This window comes from Varroa destructor, unplaced genomic scaffold, assembly GCF_002443255.2.
Source record: "Varroa destructor unplaced genomic scaffold, Vdes_3.0 BEIS01000003.1, whole genome shotgun sequence".
Taxonomy (NCBI): domain Eukaryota; kingdom Metazoa; phylum Arthropoda; class Arachnida; order Mesostigmata; family Varroidae; genus Varroa; species Varroa destructor.
This window is the reverse complement of record NW_019211456.1, coordinates 3225280-3245607: the sequence shown is the minus strand read 5'-3', so window position 1 is coordinate 3245607 and position 20328 is coordinate 3225280. Positions and strand designations below refer to the sequence as shown.

The window sequence follows — 20328 nt, the reverse complement described above, 5'->3', positions numbered from 1 at the left end:
GATGGTGATAATTAAACTTTGTTAACTTTATTAATGGGTGGGCACTGAAATGCCCACCCATTAATAAAGTTTGATGCCGCCAATTGGCTCACTCCATCCATGACTGCTGAAAAAATTAAAGCGGCCTGTTCAACCGAAATTTCATTAAAATATAGGATATCGCCTGCCGATTTATAGCGTAATGGTAAATTTGAGGCCATCCGTGGGGATTATAGTGGTCGAGTAGGTGGAACAGTACTGAAAACACGTTTACTCAACCTTTGAACATCAATGGATGTTCAAAGACAATAACGGTCAACTTGGTACTGCATGGAAGGCGCGTGAGTCTGTTCTGTTTTCACTTGTGTTTAAGGGGTTCGGCATAAGGTTTGAAATCAGGGGTGACAACGTTCGCTGTTAGCTCAGAGGCTTTTACACAAGTTGATTATATAATTGTTCTCGTTTGAAATCTGAGCTAAGGTGAGATCTACTGAAGTGGTTGAACTGAACAGAAGCAATGATCCGAGCGACATTGAATGCTTCGAGGGAAAAATCCTTCTCAACATTTGCAGCGAAACGGAACTATGGTACTTTTTTTTTACCGAGCTGAGAAGAACTCGTAATGTTTTGACTTTGTTGTTGTGGATGATAGCTGAGAAGGGTGACAATATGTCGAGCCCCGACCGCCATTAATGGTGCAATGTTATAGCCATAATCTCATGGGACTTCAAACCTTTACATCTATCATTGCCATTTCTGTACCTGATGAAAGAACGTTGCGATGATATGACTTATAGTCCACCGGCCACAGACTCCTTTTTCGATTGCTGTGAGTTTGTATGAAGTATGAAGGCTTGCTTTATTACGTCTGCATTGTATGAGAGCTCTTCATTTCAAGCAAAGCTTATAATATTAAGAGAAAGATTGACGTTCACATTGAACGTAATACTCGGCAGCTTAAAACAGATCGTAATGTTGAAGTAGGAGCCACTCTCTAAGATAAGCTGCAGAAGATGCTGACTAGGCAAATTACCGCTGAAAAGAACCGAGATACAACATTCAGAGCCGAAATTAGTGTACAGGTCATACGCATCTTCAACAGGGTTGAAAAACTGAGGGAAGTTTTAATTCTATCAGAAGATCAGACGGAAAGGCATCGACCGATAACGCCGAAAAGGCGCGCATTCTTCGTGGCGTTATGCTGCCACGTATTCACCGCTTGAAGGAAGTGGTCAATGCGCAAGCATCTTTCACCGATGTTTCAAACGACTTGCGTATGGTTGACGACATTGACACCTCGCCAATTAATGTCGACACCCACTTAAGAGGACACCTTAAAAAGGAATTGAAAATTGGTGAAGGCTTTCCTGTGAACTTTTTTCCTGATCTTTAAACGCTCACTTACGAACCGTGCGGTTCCTAACCTCTATCGGGCCGCAAACAGTTACTCCTAGGAATAGTTAAAATGTATTTGAGAATAGTTTCTTAATTTTCATCTAAAATCTGTCTATAACAGGATTCGGCGTATTGCATTTTAGGCATGAGTATCTTGACTTCGACTACTACTTACCAAAACTACCGTCTTAGCTCTGTTCAGAAAGATGTAGGTATACTTACCGTCACCCCTCAGAGCGCAGTAAAGTAACCGTAATGTACCCGTTGTCGCGTGAAGAGTTAACTGGGTTATGACGTTTTAAAACGTCACGTTTTTAAAAATGTTAACCCGTTTATACAACTGTATCAACGAAAGGTTTGTCCTAATGTACGTTCCGCGAGTATGGAGCATCGACTTAACAAGGAGTAAGGGCATGATCTCAAGAATGAAGAAGAAGTTGTCTACGACAAACAACTTTCCATTGAAGTATCAGAACGTATGACGTGGAATATGACGACGTAGTTTAATTAATAGAACAATAATGCTAGCAATAGGAAAGTCCTTGGACAAATAGGCCTAAACGACGACAGAGCAGAGTACTTCTTTAGTTGAATTCAATCAAATACTCGGATGCGTCAAAACATTTCGGCAAATAAGTTATTTAATACATGCGCCAAGCTTTTGGCAATTAAGATTTCGAGTTCCTGAATTCGTTCTATTCATGTTCAGTAATCATGTATTCAATGGAAGACGGGACGTCTGGAAGAGTAAATACTACCGCCTATCCATAATTGAGGAATAAATCATATATAACTCTAGTATTAAGAAAAAAAAAGTCTCCTTTTTAACCCCCCAATTAGAAAAAAGGTTCATATTTGTGTTATCTAAGCCTTTATCTCGAAAGTCCGCTAATAGGCACGTCGGTAATTATCCTTGAGTCATGTGAACGCTAGGTAAGGTCGGATCTTCCTGTTATTCTGCACAATGAACGGTAGATTATCTACAAGACCCGCAATTATACCATGCTTTTCCCATTGCACTGCTTTGATTATTATTATTATCAAAATGCTGAGACGCGCGCGAAAGCGGAGACTAGTTCTAGCTTCTTTTCGACGTGAATGTTGTCGATCTTGGATAATTATGAAGTGTATAATTTCATTTGTATTCAGTCATAATGCCCCCGAAGGCCCGTCGGATGAGGCCATCATTTACATATTCGTCCACCCGTAGTTATCGCGTGATACGAATTTGAAACAGAATAGCTTCTTCTTATTTAGGTAACGATTGTATAGAGAGGGCATCAGCTGTCACCGTAAACAACTTTCGGTGAAGACCTTTTCGCTTCATTGGCGCTGACAGTATCCTAGGCAAAGGCAATTGGAGAATGTTGACAAGGGCTGAGTTTTTTCAAGATGAGCATCAGCTTTGGTTTACGATCTGCTATAACTTGCTAAATGTACAATTTGCAGGCAAATTGATAAAAGAGCGTTACCAATCCACGGAAACGAGTGAGCTTCTCAACGCGAATACATGCGCAGGTTCACTGATGGGTTATTACAATAGCACTGGTTATCCTTCAAGAGAAGCTTCTACTAACTCGTTCTAATAAGAGCTTGATTCTTTGTATATTTAGTTCTCTCTTTTGTGATCTCTAAAACATTGTCAACCGATGGCCTGTCATTGAACTACCGGAGGAGCTGTAGGAAGGTGACAAAAACAAATGACGACAATAACACGACCGATATTTTTGCCTTTGATTTTCCTGCGCTTGTCCAATGCGCGAGAATCGTTTCAAACTATTTGTGGTCAAAGCGTGCAACTTGTACGCCGGTCACGTCAACCGCCACCTCGATGCCTATAACCCTAAGAGACATTAATAAAATTTAATCTTCGCTTATATATCATCATTAGAAGAACTTACATCTTTTTACGCATTTAATTTCATAGGTAAAGAACAACTAGTCTGGAAAGAACTCTCGATTTTTCAAAACATCATCATCGAAACGGCAAATCGAGTGAAGTGGCAGATTTATAGCGAAAGCTATGGAAAAAAATCAGCCTGTGCGAACGGGTCGTTATCCTTCGGACCAAACAGTAGTCCTCATAATAGTGCAACAGAAACAAGCAGAGAAAATCTATTCCTAGCACACGAAATTAAGATAGATACATGCTGGCTGCTTTTGTATATTATAGTAAATCTATGCCCCCTGTAAAGCTGAGAAGTTATGTTAATATATAGGGCTATTAGAGTTGGGCTTCAACTTTGTGCGGGCTACTTCCTGTTACAGCGCGTCAGTGAAAAATACGGCTTCGAAGATGAAAAGACAAGAGTGCAAGCCTATCTCCTATGACCGACCCCCAAAAACAGCGGCCAATTAAATGCCCAACAGCGCATAATGCTAGTTCATACCGTCAAATGGATAAACAGAGGGGGGCATTCTGTTTGAAAAACAGATCTTTCAGCGAATTAGATATTTATTGCCTTCAGAGAATGATTGCCGTTGAAATGTTTACGAGGCTTGTCGTACGCACAAATGTTTGCCATTATACGGTATAGGGCTTTATATGACGTATATACGTTCTTCGCAATTGGCAAGTAGACATCAAATCTATGAGTCAAAATACAGGACTTCAGTATAGCATTTACTATCACGCTGGACACCTTGAAACAACACACAAACGTACGTTTCAATAATCCTTACAGCATTTACTTTTGACTAAACATGCTGGTTTATTGTCGAACCGTACGAATACAGCTTTTGCCTTTCAGTTTCAAACATGTTTATTCATTCTCCTTAGATTAAATGCGTATCAGAAAGTATTATTCAGTATGTGGTAAACCCTGGTAGCTATTGGTCTAGCCCTATGAAAAATTGGGTACAGATATCACAAAGACTCCTAAGAGCCCCTCAGTACAGAAGCACAACGGCGGCTACCGAATTACCCGGATGTGATCAGTCTAACTGCAACAGTTGTATCTGTTAGAATAGTGACCTAGTGTGAGCAAGTATAAGCTTACTCGGTTCTCGTCCTCGTACCTACATCTTCATTGTCCCTGCAGAACAGTATCTCAAGTTCTTCTCCATTTTTTATACAAATCTTGATTTTCCCATCATCTCTCAACGCAGCCATCCATCCAACGTGCTACAACATAGCCAACGGGCTACTGCCGAGAGCGGCCAGTCGCGGGCACTGTTATTGCGTAGCTATTGTTGGACGATTAACTACGCTTGCCCGTTGGCCAGCCATTGTGACGCTGCAACTGCCATCGCTACCGCGGCTGCTTCTTACTAATATTTCCGTTAGATCTATTGATTCCGTCATATCTTGATCGGGTAGGCCCGAACACGCAAGCAGCCTCATTTGTTCGCCACTGTTGTCCGAATAAGAACCCGAGCCATAAAGAACGAGGTCAATATGAATTGGCGTGCACGCGAAAGGGGCAAAAAGAAAATAGAATCGACGTACGACTGTAGTCGTCGTCGTCCCCCTCCCCGCCCCCCGCCTTCATTTGACTCCACCATTATATTGCTTCTTCCATGCGTACTGGTCTACAGTTCCATCGCCCCCGTCTCCACCTGGCCAAGGTACAGATAATACTGAACCCTTAATCTTTCGTTATCTCTGTCTTTGTTAGCCCTCTCCTTTTACAGGAAAATGTCGATAACACTCCGCAGCCTACGCAATCATCTCCGATCAATTACCTTTGACAAATCTGACTGCTATTTTTCCATGTGTCACTGGAACAGCTATAGCTATAGCTAAAGCTTGATGTTAATAATATTCTAACGAAAAATATTTGTCAGTCTATTGATAACAAGATAATCCTTTCTGGGCCCGAGCCAAGCCCCCTTGCGCGACCGTTGGCACCCATAATGGGACGGTAACATATTGTTTGTCCTACCCACAACTCCATTATGGGCCCTCTACGGAGTGGCGCACTACTCATAGTTTGGCCGGTTCGTCTAGAAGCCGAAAACTTTGTATCGAATTTAAAATGTAGAGTTTTCGAAGTATTTGATTGATTACGGTGTCACTCCTAAGTCAGTGCATAAGGAGATGATGCATACACGCACTAATGACCACTCGCATCGCTTCAAAACGTATAGCCACCTGTGATAATTTTTCCCAATGATACGAAATATAAACAATGCCATTAAATATAAATATATAAATAATATAATAATAAAAAAAAAAAAACATTTTAATAATTAAGCTCACTCGTCTAGCGCTACGAATCTAAATGGCTCCTTGTTAAGGGGGCTGTTCTGTCGTGCAATATGTATACTACTATGTTTATCGTTATTGTTAGGTTCCGGCAAAAACAGCGCCTGCATGCACTACGTCATATCTTTATTAACTTAAAAATGAATCTCTATTGAGCATTATATTTTCAAAGCTACTAACTGCCGCTTCAGGCCAGAGCGATTAGGACGACTGTAGCTGACTGCTGGCTTTATAGAACCCCTTCAAGATTCTAAGGAGTCCATCGATAATAAAAACCTTTCGAAAGTCAGTAACGGAGCACGTCGTTGCTTTCAGCATCATATCGGCATCAATTAGCAAACTGAAAGCAAGTATTTCAGCTTCCGAGATCCTGAATCCTAGGTTGCCACAAAATCAACATTACATCAAGAGGTCGGTACATCGGTACCTATATTTTACCAAAACAGTATGAAGGTGCAGCATCGGCCGTCTTATATGGCGAACGCAAATATGCTTTGACCACTTCGTAAACGGGTTGGTTGGGTTTGAAAATACACAAAGATCTTGTTCGATTTAAAAAGCAAACACTAGCGAATCATAATAGGTGCTTTGGTCGACTCGACCTTAATCGATCGCATAAACTTTATGTAGGCTATGGCTTCATAACCATATCAGCAATATCCGACCTCAGGTGCAAGTAGGTTCTTATAGAGGTGACTGTAAAAACAAATGGATCAGAGATCTAGAATGAAGCTTACGGGAATTATATGGAAATCATAATAAGTCAATTCCTATATGCATATAGAGACTGTACAGGCTGAACACGTCAATGAGACGACATAGTTACGTTGCTTTTGGAACTGCTGTCTATGTCGGCCTGCAGCTCACTGCGCTGTTTAAAAGAGGGAATAGATAAGTTGTATATTTTTTTAGAGAATTTTCGAGACGCGTAGCTCATAACTTTGTCGCAAGTAATTGTTCGCGTAACGTCAATTCTCAAAAACGTAATTCTAGTTAAAGGGATTATAAGTCATAATAAACTGACGACAGAAGATATACACGACGATTTTGTTAGTAGTGTCAATGGCGCTGTCTTAAAACAAATCAAGTGACATTAGCGATAAGCAAGTTTCTGTATATTTTTTTTATTACTTTCACCCTGAAATGCTGCATGGGCCAAAGTCTCCTACCTACATATAGCAAACTAGCATATTCTGTTAGCGTTTAACCTTGATGAAATAGCTGATATTACATAATCATAAAGGGACGACTAACGTAGAAAGATATTTCTCTTACAGGCGACGGTAGCAAAAAGCGCCTCGGGCAACATTTCTTAGCACATCGTTTCTAGACCATTCGGTGAAAGTAATCTATAATAAATGTACGCCCATTCAATATAATAATAATCAAATTATATCCTATATGGGAAAGCCGCTTTTACGTACTGCGTGGCACGTAAGATTGTATCCAAATGTTGTTGTTGTTTTGCTTTTTGGTTAATAGATCACTCACCTTATACATATATGTGCTTGTCTCTGAATATATTAAGGGGTTTTCGTTCTTGCTTTTATTGGCAGCAAAGGTAGTCGGTTATGTTACGAATTTACGAAATACGCCTGCCTTCTTTCCCACTTGTTTTTTCAGTGCTGATTAGATCGTTCATTGCGTTTTGTTGTTGTTATTATTATTATTATTTGTAAAATTGATTTCATAAAAATTCATACCCATTCTGCGCTGGCATTTGTCACTTTCAGATAATTTTTTCATAACTTTCTTGCTATATAGAGAGGCCAATAGTGTTAAAATAATTCTTCTTAATGAGAAACATGGCGCTGTGCGGTCACCGCGGACTTGCGTAAGAGGCGTCGACAATCGAAAGATTGGATCAGTCTAGGCATCAGGATGCGTTACGGCATGTGAATAAATTATTTTTGAGATTCAGCATCATATCAAAAACACGAAACGTATAGATGAACTTTCTTTACTGAACGGTACAATTCTGTAATTATTTAGGTTTACGCGTAAGCGTTTCCATATCATTTATGCTGTTGACGCCCTTGTACTATTGGAAGCATTTGTCTAAGTACATGATAATATCAAGGCGCACTGATACTTTTTAAAGAAATTGAAAACAAGGGCCAATCTAGGTTGTGCCGGGCAAGTTTGGTCCAGGCTGCCACCAGGCAGCGTTACCGTCGATGTAATTTTGGCGGTTTAGTTTCAAAATTAATTTTACTTTGTAAACTGCGCTAGAGTCTGCCACGTCATTTACCTCCGATCAATATCCTGCTTCAATATTGAAAGTAAAAACTGTATCTTCTGCGTCCATACTATTGCCAATCGTGCAACCCTACTACTCCTTATTTAAATGTTAAAATATAAGTTATGTATGCATACGTATAACAATCATTGATTAACTTTAATATGTAGTAACAGGATAATCTAAACACTGGAAAAGATAAGCAAGGCGCTCAACGTTTTCGTTCTACGATAGAATCTATCTAACTAGAGCAGTAGGGTTTAACAAGAAAAATCTCAGTCATCATCTGAGTTGTGATAGAGTGTTTAATTGTACAGGTCGACAAAAGATAATACATATACACTGTATAAAAGGCGTATAGAATATCTTTAAGAAGAACTATACGTTGTTATTTGAAAGGTCTTTGAACGTCGTACGATACAATTTAGGGCTAATTGCACCGTATACGGTGTGCTTTTTACGTCTATTGACACAAAAAACGTCCTTGTGAACGACGATATATTTTGAATTACTCAAGGAACCTTAATACGAATGCCACCTAGGTAGCACATTGCACATTATCTAGAAGATCAGCGTACACATGCGTTCACTCACCTCTGCTAGGCTCTTTTCCTGCTCAGGCGAAAGGTCTCCCACCACTCCACTCATTCTGATTTCTTAATTGTAAAGGGCCAAAATCTGTCCTAGAACGCTTTGAAGCAAACACTATGGGAACCCCAATCGAGATACGAACTTAATCTGGCTGTTAGACGCGCACAAGTTACATAGATTACTTTGAGTTGTATTTGTCATTTGCTTGAACGAACTTTCGAAGTCGTCTCCGTAGTTTACTGTTATCACACAGATCACGAAAATTCACAAAATCGTCATAATCAAATGTCTGCTCCTTAAGAGAAAGGTAACACCGTGACTATAGCTGTTTCACACCAGTTCAACATTGCAATATGCTTGAGCCACATTCAATGCCCCTGGCTTGTTCGGGGTTCGATACTCGGCCTTTGTCAATTTACTGTTAGAAAAACACGCTTACAGACTTGGCATTATGTGTGATTTGAAACTTGCTCGCTCAGTACTCGCAGTGAGAACTGAACAGTTGGTGGAGCAGAAGTAAAAGACAGCTCGAGCCTGCTAAGTACGTGAGCCCGATTAGACGAACGGTTCTATCTTCAAGCGAATGACTAAACACTTGTAGCTTATTGGGAAAAACAGAGCAATTGCTTTGTATCGAACGAGCAGAGGCCGTCTGCTTCGACTGGATTCGTAGTAAAAAAAAAAGTTACTTCTACGACGAACAGTTGTCCACGCGACAACTTCAATTGATTCTGTTGTTGTTGTTGTTGTCGCTTGAGAAGTCGCAGGTGCTGCATTGATAGACGCTCAGCCAGCGGTCGTTCTACCACTGGTTCAACCGGTAGTGTTCACACCGTTAGCGAGCACCGACGGAGAGGAGGCAGACGAAGAGGAGGAGGAGGAGAAGAAGGTGGAGGAGGAGGAGGAGGAGAAAGCGGAGGCGGAGGGACGGGGGAGGAGGGAGGAGGGAGGAGGAGGAGGAGGAGGAGGAGGAGGAGGAGGAGGAGGTCAGTCGGTCGGTCGGCGACAACGGTCGTCTGTCTGCGAGACAACGATCTAATCTACGGCGACTGCTTCTATCAGTGGTTTCATGGTAGGTTTAGTTGTGCCGCTGCTGAAGACAAATCCACTTGCATCGGTCGCGCCATAGAGCGGGTAAGTGAAACAAGGAGCGACTATTTAGCTGAATTTTCAGCTGACAACGACGTCGACCAATGGCGTTACATGAGGTTTCAATAGTGCTTGTTGTTGCTGGATACGACTATGGCGGTCAGTACCTTAACGAGCAACCGAATAAGGTCTGCAACGGGCGAGGGACATGGCAGCTCGGGCGAGAAGGCTGCGGAACGGCGGTAGCTAGGAATTTCCGCGGTGCAGTTCGACTTAGCGGTATTGCTATGGTGATAATGGAGCCCAGCACGGTTGAATTTTCGCACCTCGTTTTAAGACCATCATTTCCGTTTACGCTGACTGACGCTATTTACAGGTTGGACGCTGCTGCTTCTTTACGTTGATGACGCATTGGTAGGTTCTAGCGTCGCTAGTTTCACTATTGACACACTAGCTGCAAACCTGAGTTAGAAAATAATTAGAGAACAACGAATGATATCTGTTTTTAGTTAAATTCAGTTATGGCAGCAATCACAAATTTTTCTCGAAAATAAGAGGTGCTTTAATTAGCTTTCTGCTGGCTGACTTGTGGGGGCGATAGGCTTGCAGCGGCAAAATACGCTACGCCGGCAGAAATCGGTCGCGCGCTTACGCGAGATATACGAGGAGGACAAAAAAATAGGGAGAGGGAGATAATATTTTGCAATAGGACGAGGCGATAAAGGGGCCGCACTTCGACGTTGCGTCTATGAACGCTTCTCTTAGTTCCATTACTTAGACAAAAGCGTGAGGCGCCAAGTGATAACTTCGTGATAAGCCAGAGGTTTTCTAAAGCGATTTGGTAAACTAATATAAGATCTAGCTCCCCGTGCGAGATCGTCGCCAATAAAATGGCCGTAGAATTTCACTTGTATTTGCAGTAAATTTATGAATATGTAAAATATATGGCTACTGACTAAATATATATATATATATATATATATATATATATATATATATACATACATAGGTTTTCAACGATCACTGGACACAATATGCTATTTTCCCTCAAGATGTGGCTAGACATATGGCGTATTTACTCTTAATTGGAATAACAACGAAAGTTGGTAGAAGGTATCTGGATCTCTTCAAGACGTACTTCGTGACTGAATGGACTGATCTGAATACGTTTCATGAACCTGAATATCTGTTACATTCGTGTCTACTAGCATAATTATTAGCTGCCTAGGTATTTAGATGTATTAATTAGCTTTAGATAATGCACTTTTCCGTTCGTAAAAATAGAGAATTAAACTTAAATTTAATGCTACCTAGGCTATTTCACAATAACATTATCTGTAAATAAGGTCGATCTTGATCAAAATAGATCCTCCATCAACATTGCGAGAGTTCCCACAAACTGTTTTCAGGACCCTATCAGCTAGGTTTGCAGATAAACTGCGCAAACGTAAAGGTCTCCAAAAAAGCGTACTACCGGAAACGAGCTCATTTATGCATCACACGGCCCCATTCTAGGTGTGCGGTCAACTTATCACGCGAGCTAATCTGGGCAGCTGCACTCTCATTGATCCTGCAACCTTAATGGGGACTAATAGCAGTGCGATGTTTTCATGGAAGTGCTACACATTTAAGTAATTGTTTAGATGAAGTCTTTTTCAAAAACCGACTCTGGAGAGTGGTCGAATTGGGTCGAAAGAGTTTGCTCTTGCAAAGATCCGTGCTTAAGATGTGAAGTCTATTGGATGTCGTTTTTTCCAGTGTTTTTTTTTTCTTCCCGAGAGATCCTAATGTTAATTTGAGCAAAATGGTACTTTTGTACTATTTTGTAGAATTTATGAATTTATTTTTTAGGTCTTTACGGGCTGGGCAAAACATTGGGTCTAATTTTAGGGTAATTTTAGATATTTTTTTTTTCTGTTCTTACTATTTACCGGTAAAGAAATTGTTTCTGTTGAAGTATTTTACAATTTATCAAACATAAGTTGCCTTAGTTCATTTTTTAAGTATGTAGATTCTTTATGGGGAAAAGGGGGTCAATTTCCTTTTCTCATCGTGGTTGATTTGAAAAATGGCCGATGAAGTGCGATTGGTTCGATAACGGGTGAAAATTTGCGAAAAGTTTTTATCGGAAGGTTGCTTGTTATTTCAAGTTCTATAATAAATGTTCGAAGATATATAATTTGGTGTCTCATTTTTAGTGGCAAAATGGCATTTTTTACCCATATTGTTTTAATTAGTTCAATATGAGCCGCCGCAGTTCATATGATTTAACTCGGCGAAGACTTTTCCTATTCAGTAGTTTTCTTTTGCTGTATGAAGGTGCTATCCTAATCTGATCCTAATTCTAATATCTGGTGATATCTATTCGTTCGACAATGAGGTGCGTCGTTCATTTCTGCTTTTTTCGACGGTTTTTGGCAACAATACTTTGTACATGTCTATGCGAAAGTTATAGGAGCTGAGGTAAGCTATATTTTTGTAAAATTTTCATTGAAGTTTTTCAACCAAGAGACAGCCTACTGTTATAGAATGGAGATTCGTGTAGGGAGGAGGGGTCGTCGGGTCGAGATCCTTTGTATCTGTCGACGAGCTAAATTAAAATACTACTACGTGTGTTTCTACGCCCAAATGCCGATTCTTAGATAAGAAAAATGCCTCCCATCTTTGAAAGTTAAAAACGCAACGTAGTTTTCTAGGTAATAGGGAATATTTTTCTTTATTAGTCGATAGATTTCAGCGAGCTGAGTGAAAATAAGATATATGCGTTTATACCTTAAATGGGCATTTTGGCGTAAAATAGGCAAAAAAATTGAATATGACATTTGCTTCCTCCATATTGCAGTTGGTAAGATTCAGCTCCGAGAGAATGTAGAAAGATCTTTTTAGCGATTTTTTTAACAAGTATAAAATAAGGTTGAAGTAAATAAATAGCTGGAAAGCGGTGGCTGCGGATACGGTGAACATTCAGTTTTTTTTTTTATGCATTCTATAAGATATTTTATGACAGCAAGAGAAAAATCAAGAACATTTTTCAATGCAAGGTACTACCTTGTTGGCCCCAATTCTTCACACCTTTTCTTTTTTTAACTAAGTTGAGTGAGAATGGAATATATCTTTCTATGCCTTAAATTGATACTTCGGCTTTAAAACCAAATGTTCTTTATTGTACTCCATTCTATTCAAGACATCTATATAAGGATAGGTATTTAGACAAGCGAAAGCTCTCGGTGAGCGCAGTTCTTAAACCTAAATGTTCGAGTTAAGAATACCGTTCGAAGCGTGGACATTTAATATGGTGTTCTATGCTATGCGAAGGTTCCTATTCTTAAGGCTCACTCAAATCTCAACGAGTTTAATGCAAAGGCAATACCTACACTTAAGATGGGTATTTCTGGGCGAAGGTGGCGGAAACATGTTTTAAGCCTGCTTTCGATCTTTTCAACCGAATTTTTAATAAATGTCAATAGGAAAATTGACGCGACCAGTATCGAATTGATTTTCGTGAAAATAAGCTTTTCCTTATTTGTTCATGGTAAAAATTCTAAAATATAGAAAAAAAAATTATACATCTATTTTATTAGAAAAAAATAAAAGACACAGAAATCTTCAACCTTCGACGACGTCTCAAGACGGGAACCAATACGCCAATCAACATAACTCTGTCTCCATTTAATATATATATATATATATATATATATATATATATATATATATATATATATACCTAAGATAATTACTAACATTTAATCGATGTAATACACAAAAAAAAGATGACAAGCTTTCGTTTTGCCTTGAGAAAAAAATCAGTAAGGTAGCTGACTCTATTGATCGCAACCACAATTAAAAGTTGGCCGACGGCCAGTCCTAGTCTCGCGCATCTTGGAAGCGGAATCGATCAGCCCTAACGAAATAGGCCTCGTTACCACGTTATCGAAACGTATCAAAAGCCAATTTATCACGAGCTAGATAAATCCATGGCGTTGGCTTAGCCTTCTGGCAAACATTCGACTGAAACAACCTGATACAATAACTACAGAAAGATAATAGGTTAGGCGAAAAAGGAATTTCAACAGGATTACTGTTAATACGCATTACAACCTGTGGTTTTTGTTAGCCTAGGTAAACGAATCAGATTAGGTAAATAAGTGAAAGATAAAACAAGAGCCAAGCAAAGCTGGCAGAATCGTCCGGCTTATATGACTAAACATTTAAATCCTCTCAAATAAAAAAAAAAACGACTTTTCAGAAGATACAAATTAGAATTATTCTCTTCTATTGCTAGAGCTCCCTCCAGGGAAGATCTACACGGAAAATGTAACTAATTGGACGACGGATTCCTTTATTGCTGTGTTTTTTCTTCGCTAGATAGTAAAGCTAAAGATAGAACGCAGTGTTGATTTGGGTACGCTAACCATTTTTTAGCGTTTTGTTTGACAATTTGCAACCTTTTCGAGCGCTACAAATCAGTGGTAACACTGAATTTAGGTAGAAGTTTTCGATATTTATGCGACTTTGTCGTAAGGTGGTGTTTTTGCCGAAATACTTCGTTATTAATAACATTATATAATTATTTGATGTTCTTCAATGAATGAACACCTTTTTTTCAAATGCTAGAGTTAATCGAAATGGAAGTAGTATTGAAGTTATAGCACTATTCTACTCGGAGAGCAAACCCACCTATGGAGGGACAAAAAATCTGGGTTAGATTAATTTTACCCATCTAACATTGGCAGTTTTGAAGTTGAGGTTAGTTATTTTTTAAGCGAGCAGGATAGGTTCAACCTATCAGTGGATTAATTGCAACAGAATAAAGACGCTGCTCGGATGTCCTAGTGGAAAAGTAGATATTTCCGAAAGGTCTTGTCACTGTTGGAACAGGGTAACGGTGTTACTGCACCAAACAGACTGAGTCAATGACCTCAACGGAGAAACCGATTAGATAAAAATGTTATCCTTCCAACAACCGTGTTGCAACGAGACAATAGAGTTTTAATGGTAATATTTGAAAAAGCACTGCACAAATTACAACAGACTGTTGGGGTAATCGCAGTGTAATGGCAGGATTTTTAAAATGTTTCGGTAATACGTGTGGTGGGGTGATCGGGACGGAATAAATATTGACTGATTTAAACAAATAGGATTACTCTAAGCAAAGGGCTGCAATGAGACTTCGGAACTGGCGGAACTTAATACCAACGGGATAAGTATAAGCTCTAACTAATTTTTAAATAAGTATAAAGCGGAATTTTTTCGCTAGTTGTGTTTGTCTGACTATAGGGTCCGCTTTAAAAATTCGTTTCTATTTGAAATCTCTTATACATGTTTGTGTGAAAATTACGGGGGCTGACGTGAACTACATTTTAATGAGATTTTATAGAAAAATATATTACACGAGCAGTTAAATATTTACATGGAGGTCGATATAGGATAAAATGTACTCCTTGGCGCCAATTGAAAGCTTTCGCCGAGCTGAATCAAGCTATATATGTGTTTTTATACACACATCTGGTTTTGAAATCAAGGATGCCGTTTGAAGGATATAAGCTTAGCGAGGTAGAAAACAATGTGTTGCAATAGACAGATCTCGATAAACTAGGTAACAATGGTATTTATGTTTTTTTTTGTTTATACCTAAAATGCGATTTCGGTGTGAAGAGGGAACAAACCGAATGTGTTCTCCATGTGCAGTAATGAGATAAAAGCCTACTTCTTGAACTTTTTTTTCATTTAATTTTACATACATATTAGTAAATGAGAAGTTAAAGCGGTTGATATAGTCTATGTAGTGCGCATCAAATCCGTTGGGATGAGAGCAGATTCATAAAACAGTCGCCAGTGGATAACGGTTTCGATGGGCACTATAAATAAAATACATCTTACGTTGGGCTTGGGGTAATTTTAAACGAACAAAATCAGTCAAACTATGCTACGAAAGACAGACGCGGAAGAAAGCTCGCCGTCCTGGTTAATTCTTAAATAATATCCCGCTTAATAAAACAGAGCACAATATTGGTTGGACTGAATCTTGACGATTCAAAAATGTTTCCCTTTCAGACGACTTTTTTAGTACAAATAAATAGATGGGCGGGTACCGGAGGTACCGTCTCCGGAGGGACCGCATAGCTATAGAAAAAAGGACGCTGTTGATATCAAGAGAAACTGGGTTATTGAGATGAAGTTGAGAACGACGAGATCTCCTCTCAGTTGGTAAAAACAGAGCGATTAATAATCATTACGTTGCAATACAAAATCCCACCCAGTCTCTAGCTTATTCGTAGCTCAGCAACCCACTTTGTTGTAGGCCTGTGCTAAAGGGAAACACCACTGTTATACCATCAATCTAAAACCGACCACACATATCAGGACAAATTTAAAGAAATCACAGCTGCTATTTTCTTCCAGCTGACCGCACTCTTATTGGAAGTATCTGGCCCGTTCATAGGACGTTTTTGTTTGTCAATTGCATCGGTGTATCGTAGTCTCGAAGAACAAATTTAATTTCAGGTATACGTATAATCCTAGTACTAAACGCCTAACCTTTACAATAAATAAGCAATATATGTATTTTGTACTATCCGCCTATTAATGAGATGTGTCAAGCTCGTCGCTTTCCCTGTATCTCCTCTTCTCGTTTCGCTACCATCAGTAAGGTGGGTTGTTTTAGATCTATTGCGCATTCAGAGTATTCTCCTGATACCGCACTAAGCCGTAGTCGTTATATATAATCTGCCCAATTTTAGTTTCGTCCGTGTTGATCTGAATGACCAGGGCCGTTTGAGGCCTCACGAGCACAGTACAAGTATTAACCATTTAATTGAGCGGTCACTTGGGCCGTGTTCGAGACCAAATGATCGATTTGCCCGACCTCGAACTGCATCTTTACGTTCGGATCCAACTTACGCAATTAGCTTATAAGTTACGGTTCAGAGAGTTGCGAAATGAGATCGAATACCTAGTTTGGAATCGCTTATAGGTCGTATAGCCCAAAGTATATCAATTCGTCTATTTTAAAGATGAAAAATTTGTTCATCTTTAAAATAGACAGACACCCCAAATCATTGCTAAATTCAGTACTAGTGCGTGAAAAGCCGAACTATCTTAAACAGTCAAATAGTTTATAAAATATCAGCCAGCTGAACCAAAACTGGTATCAATATGGCACCCGTAAAATAAGAATCTCGTAAATAGTAGCCTATTGTAGATAGCATAACCAGTAAAGAAACATCCGTATATACTAGTAGCCCCGTAGTCGAACCACTGAGTGTGTCAAGTTGTTTGGTTTCTGCATAAACTAGGGTATAAAAATAAAGCTTTAATCGCGCTGAGCTACTTGAAATTGATGATGCTTTAAGTTGCCCTTATAATTTATTACATGCTTTCGCCTTTCCCTTCTCCATAAGACCTGGCTGGGCATCGTTGATGGAATCAAATTGCGCAATTACCAACCATCAACATCTAAAAGTAACAAGACTCATCGAGATCAACAAGATGATTTTAGCTATTGAAGTAAAGCATCGCCAACTAGATCATGTCTGTAACAGTAATTAACAAAGCTCTCAAGCGACAGGTTAGGTAGTGATCGGAACCTAACCGGATTAACCTGATGCTTATCTCAGTCAAAAAATAAATTGACTGATGTAAAATCATGCATTGTTTCCAGCATGATGGCTGTTATTCGAAATTTCTCCAATATAAAAATATCATTATTATCGAGGAAAGCAGTGCACATTTGTGGCAAAGCATAGTGTACGCTTAAATAAGAGTTCGCTACAAATAATATACAAATACCCCCTGATTTCCTTATAGATCTACTTTCTTAGGGGTGTTAAGCCCCCTGAGGGCTAAGCTGCTGTAAAAAGGAACATCAACACTCTCTATCAATATTCCACAATTCGGCTCGACGATACTTTTAGGCCTTGGCTGTGATACCTGTACCGAAGCGATTATGTTACGAGTACCGCTTATGTATGACAAAGAAAAGTACATCAAACGTACGGAGACGATGATAAGGGTATCACGAAAAGGAATAGTAAAAAAAAGCTTAGGTAAGTATGGATTCCGTTTAGGCGTTATGTAATTACGTTTGCCCGCCATGATAATTTCGAAAAGAAGAAACCATCTTTTTGAATCAATAACCTGTTTGGCATTGTGTATTATTGCCTTTCGTTGTAACGTGACCGCGGAGTCCCGTTGCGCATGCGTGTACCCTTCGACTGTGGCTTAGCAGCCAGGTCGAACAATTAAATTGGGTTGTAATAAAAAACGTATTGACCATTTTCATACCTAGATGAACTTAAAGTTATATATTTTCGAACTGGCCTTGATGTCATTTAAAAGCTGAGACATGATGGAAATACTTCGTGGACTTGGACATAAAATAGAGGGCCTTTAATATGTCAGAACTCTTTATATTATCCAGTTTTAACATGGTAAAAGCATACATGCTGTTCGAGCTTCCGAGAGAAACGTTGTGCTAATCTCGACAATGGTTCTGTCGTTTTTTCCCTAAAAATTTTCACGTGAAAAACGTTGCTCATAGCGGTTAGTCAATTACATTGGTGAAAATATCGACTTTTTACGATGGAAGTTAGGCAAAATCGACATATTGCCATGACATCATTGTCAAGGAAGTAGACATCAGTCATCAGTCGTAAAGCATATCAAGAAAGCTGATTACAAAAATAAACTTGGCAAAGCTCAATAGAAATGCTGGTAAATCGAACCGTTTGTAGAGTGGTTAATCCCGGGTATGGAAAACGTACGATAATAATATGTAAAAAAAAAAAAAAAAATGAATGAATATGTCTTGCGACGTTTCCGAATTGACGCCTCGGATGCTGGGGCTTCGTGTTTGGTGCATTTGGAATAACGTACTGTTTGGGGTTGTGGCTGTTACCGTCTCGTAAAACGACTGATTCCGATCTCAACTATTAAACAACTAGGACGATTATGAGAAGACATTGAAAAAAATCGATCGTGACTACGTCGAGTTTTTCTCTTGCTTATTCAGACCGGCGAATTAAAAATAAAGATGATATACCTGATGCCGAGAAAATAATATGTCTACTTAAAAAATAACTAGAAACAGTATTTCCAGATCCCTTGGACTGATGAGAATCAGAGATTACGCTTTTCACTTTTCTCGTTTCATCGATTACTTAATGCTCCAACAATCTATTTGTTATTTAGTAGATCTATTTGACTGGCGTTTTATAAGAATTTCGGATTCATGTTTAACAGGAAGATCTGAAGATTTAAAGTGACTCTCATCGGCTGTTTGGGCCTCTAGCTTGGCTCTCTGAATATATGTTAGATAAAAAGATTAGCCACCGTTATCTCGGACTATATGGATCACTTGTTGTTTCTACACTGGTGCGTTATGCGCACGTATAATATCCGTTTGTAGCAGGAACAAATCGTGCTTCTACTGCACGTCGCTCTATTGCATCCATAGAAATTGCAATCACAATCCGTCTTCTGTCGCGTTACCTTAACAATCCAATATAATTTCAACATAACGTGCTGCATTTTCCGGCGATACTTTAATTGCTAATACTTGCAAAATAGCCTTTGGCGTTCCCTTATGCTCACGGCTCGAGCGACGGTTACCGAATAGTTTCTGCAGATGATTAATGTGACGGTGCACAGTGATAAGAAGCCTTTGCAGGTGGGAGTGCTTTTTTGCCCCCGTTGACTAATAATAGTAGTAACGTTACGTTTATAACCTATCTGAGTTTAATATATATAAAATAATATAATTAAAGAACTTTGGAAGACTGCATTAACGAGCCCATTTATTAAGGGCATCCGATTGAGAATCTAGGTAGCCCCCCCCCCCCATTAACCTGGTGCACTTATTTTATTTCTTTGTTTTAATGGTTAAGAAAAGTATCCTGACAAGTTTGTTGCTACATTGTAATTTATTCTTTAAGGTAATAACTTGAGTTTAATGTTGTCAAGTTCGAATAAAGTTGATTGAGTTAATTTGTGTATGCAAAGTTACCTTTGGCCGTGTACGCGGCTCATGACCTTATCAAACTTAGACCCCGTACCCTTCTATAGCTGTTCCCGGTGGAACGTTGTTGTAATCCGAAGCACTTGTTTTTACTTATCCTGTTTCCTCATTTCAATGAATGAGGACACGAGGAAAAGTTAGCATCCGATTGACAAATATGAACTACCTGCCAAGATGGTTCATACTTTATTAAGCACATTGCAAATCAACCGTAGTAGAACTACATCCACCAATCAGTAAGCGAAGTTGCTTCCCGTCAAAAAATAGTTACCCAATCAATTCATACGCCCATAATTAACTTAACCGAATTAACATTAAGCTCTATAAGAAAGTGAAATTTCCCTTATGAGAAAGTATTCATCTAATCCACCTCACGCGTAGCTTATTTCAGGATGAAACACTAAACAAACTAGCTCAGCGCAGTTACTTCCTGGGCTGGAAGGACAAACAAACAGATGAACCCAGTTTCAATAGTACAGTAGATAGGATATATGAGTGTTTGCTAACTTCAACCAGATTATGGCAATACCCTAAATCACCAGAACAACATTAACCTTCTTTAACACATAGTTCATTCAACAAAAATTGAAACGAAATAACAGATTTCTTTTTGGCAACGGGTCCGATATTTCCACCAGAAGATTTTGTTGGACCATACACCTGTCGAGCTTTGCAGACAATAAACATTGGACGAAAGACCCATTAATAAGAAGTCTGGGATTTTTCGGGGGAGTTGATTTATTGGTTTTTAGCTCCTGCCGGCACTTCTCTACCAAAAGGAAAAATAACTTAAAAAAGAGTACCTATTTAAAT

At 39.2% G+C, this 20328-nt stretch overlaps 2 protein-coding genes across 8 annotated transcripts in view; one reads left to right on the top strand and one right to left on the bottom strand.

Annotated features, from left to right (window-relative positions):
- Positions 1–9176, bottom strand: part of LOC111247290 (SEC14-like protein 2) — a 41060-nt gene extending 31884 nt beyond the window's left edge. For both annotated transcript variants that reach the window (XM_022798019.2, XM_022798022.2), the window contains exon 1: positions 8415–9176. In XM_022798019.2, the coding sequence (XP_022653754.1) occupies positions 8415–8468 (54 nt within the window). In that variant the 5' untranslated portion in view covers positions 8469–9176. The remainder of the gene's footprint in view (positions 1–8414) is intronic.
- Atac2 (Ada2a-containing complex component 2) overlaps positions 1–20328 on the top strand; it is a 93560-nt gene that overhangs the window by 38688 nt on the left and 34544 nt on the right. The window contains exon 4 of one of the 6 annotated variants that reach the window (XR_015324701.1): positions 11016–11679. The exons of 2 other annotated variants lie outside the window; for them this stretch is intronic. The gene's annotated coding sequence lies outside the window, so the exon portion shown is untranslated. Of the gene's footprint in view, positions 1–2823; positions 3233–6858; positions 6876–9172; positions 9294–11015; positions 11680–20328 lie in introns of those variants that run through there. 3 more of the 6 variants (XR_015324697.1, XR_015324702.1, XR_015324700.1) reach the window with 3 other exon arrangements.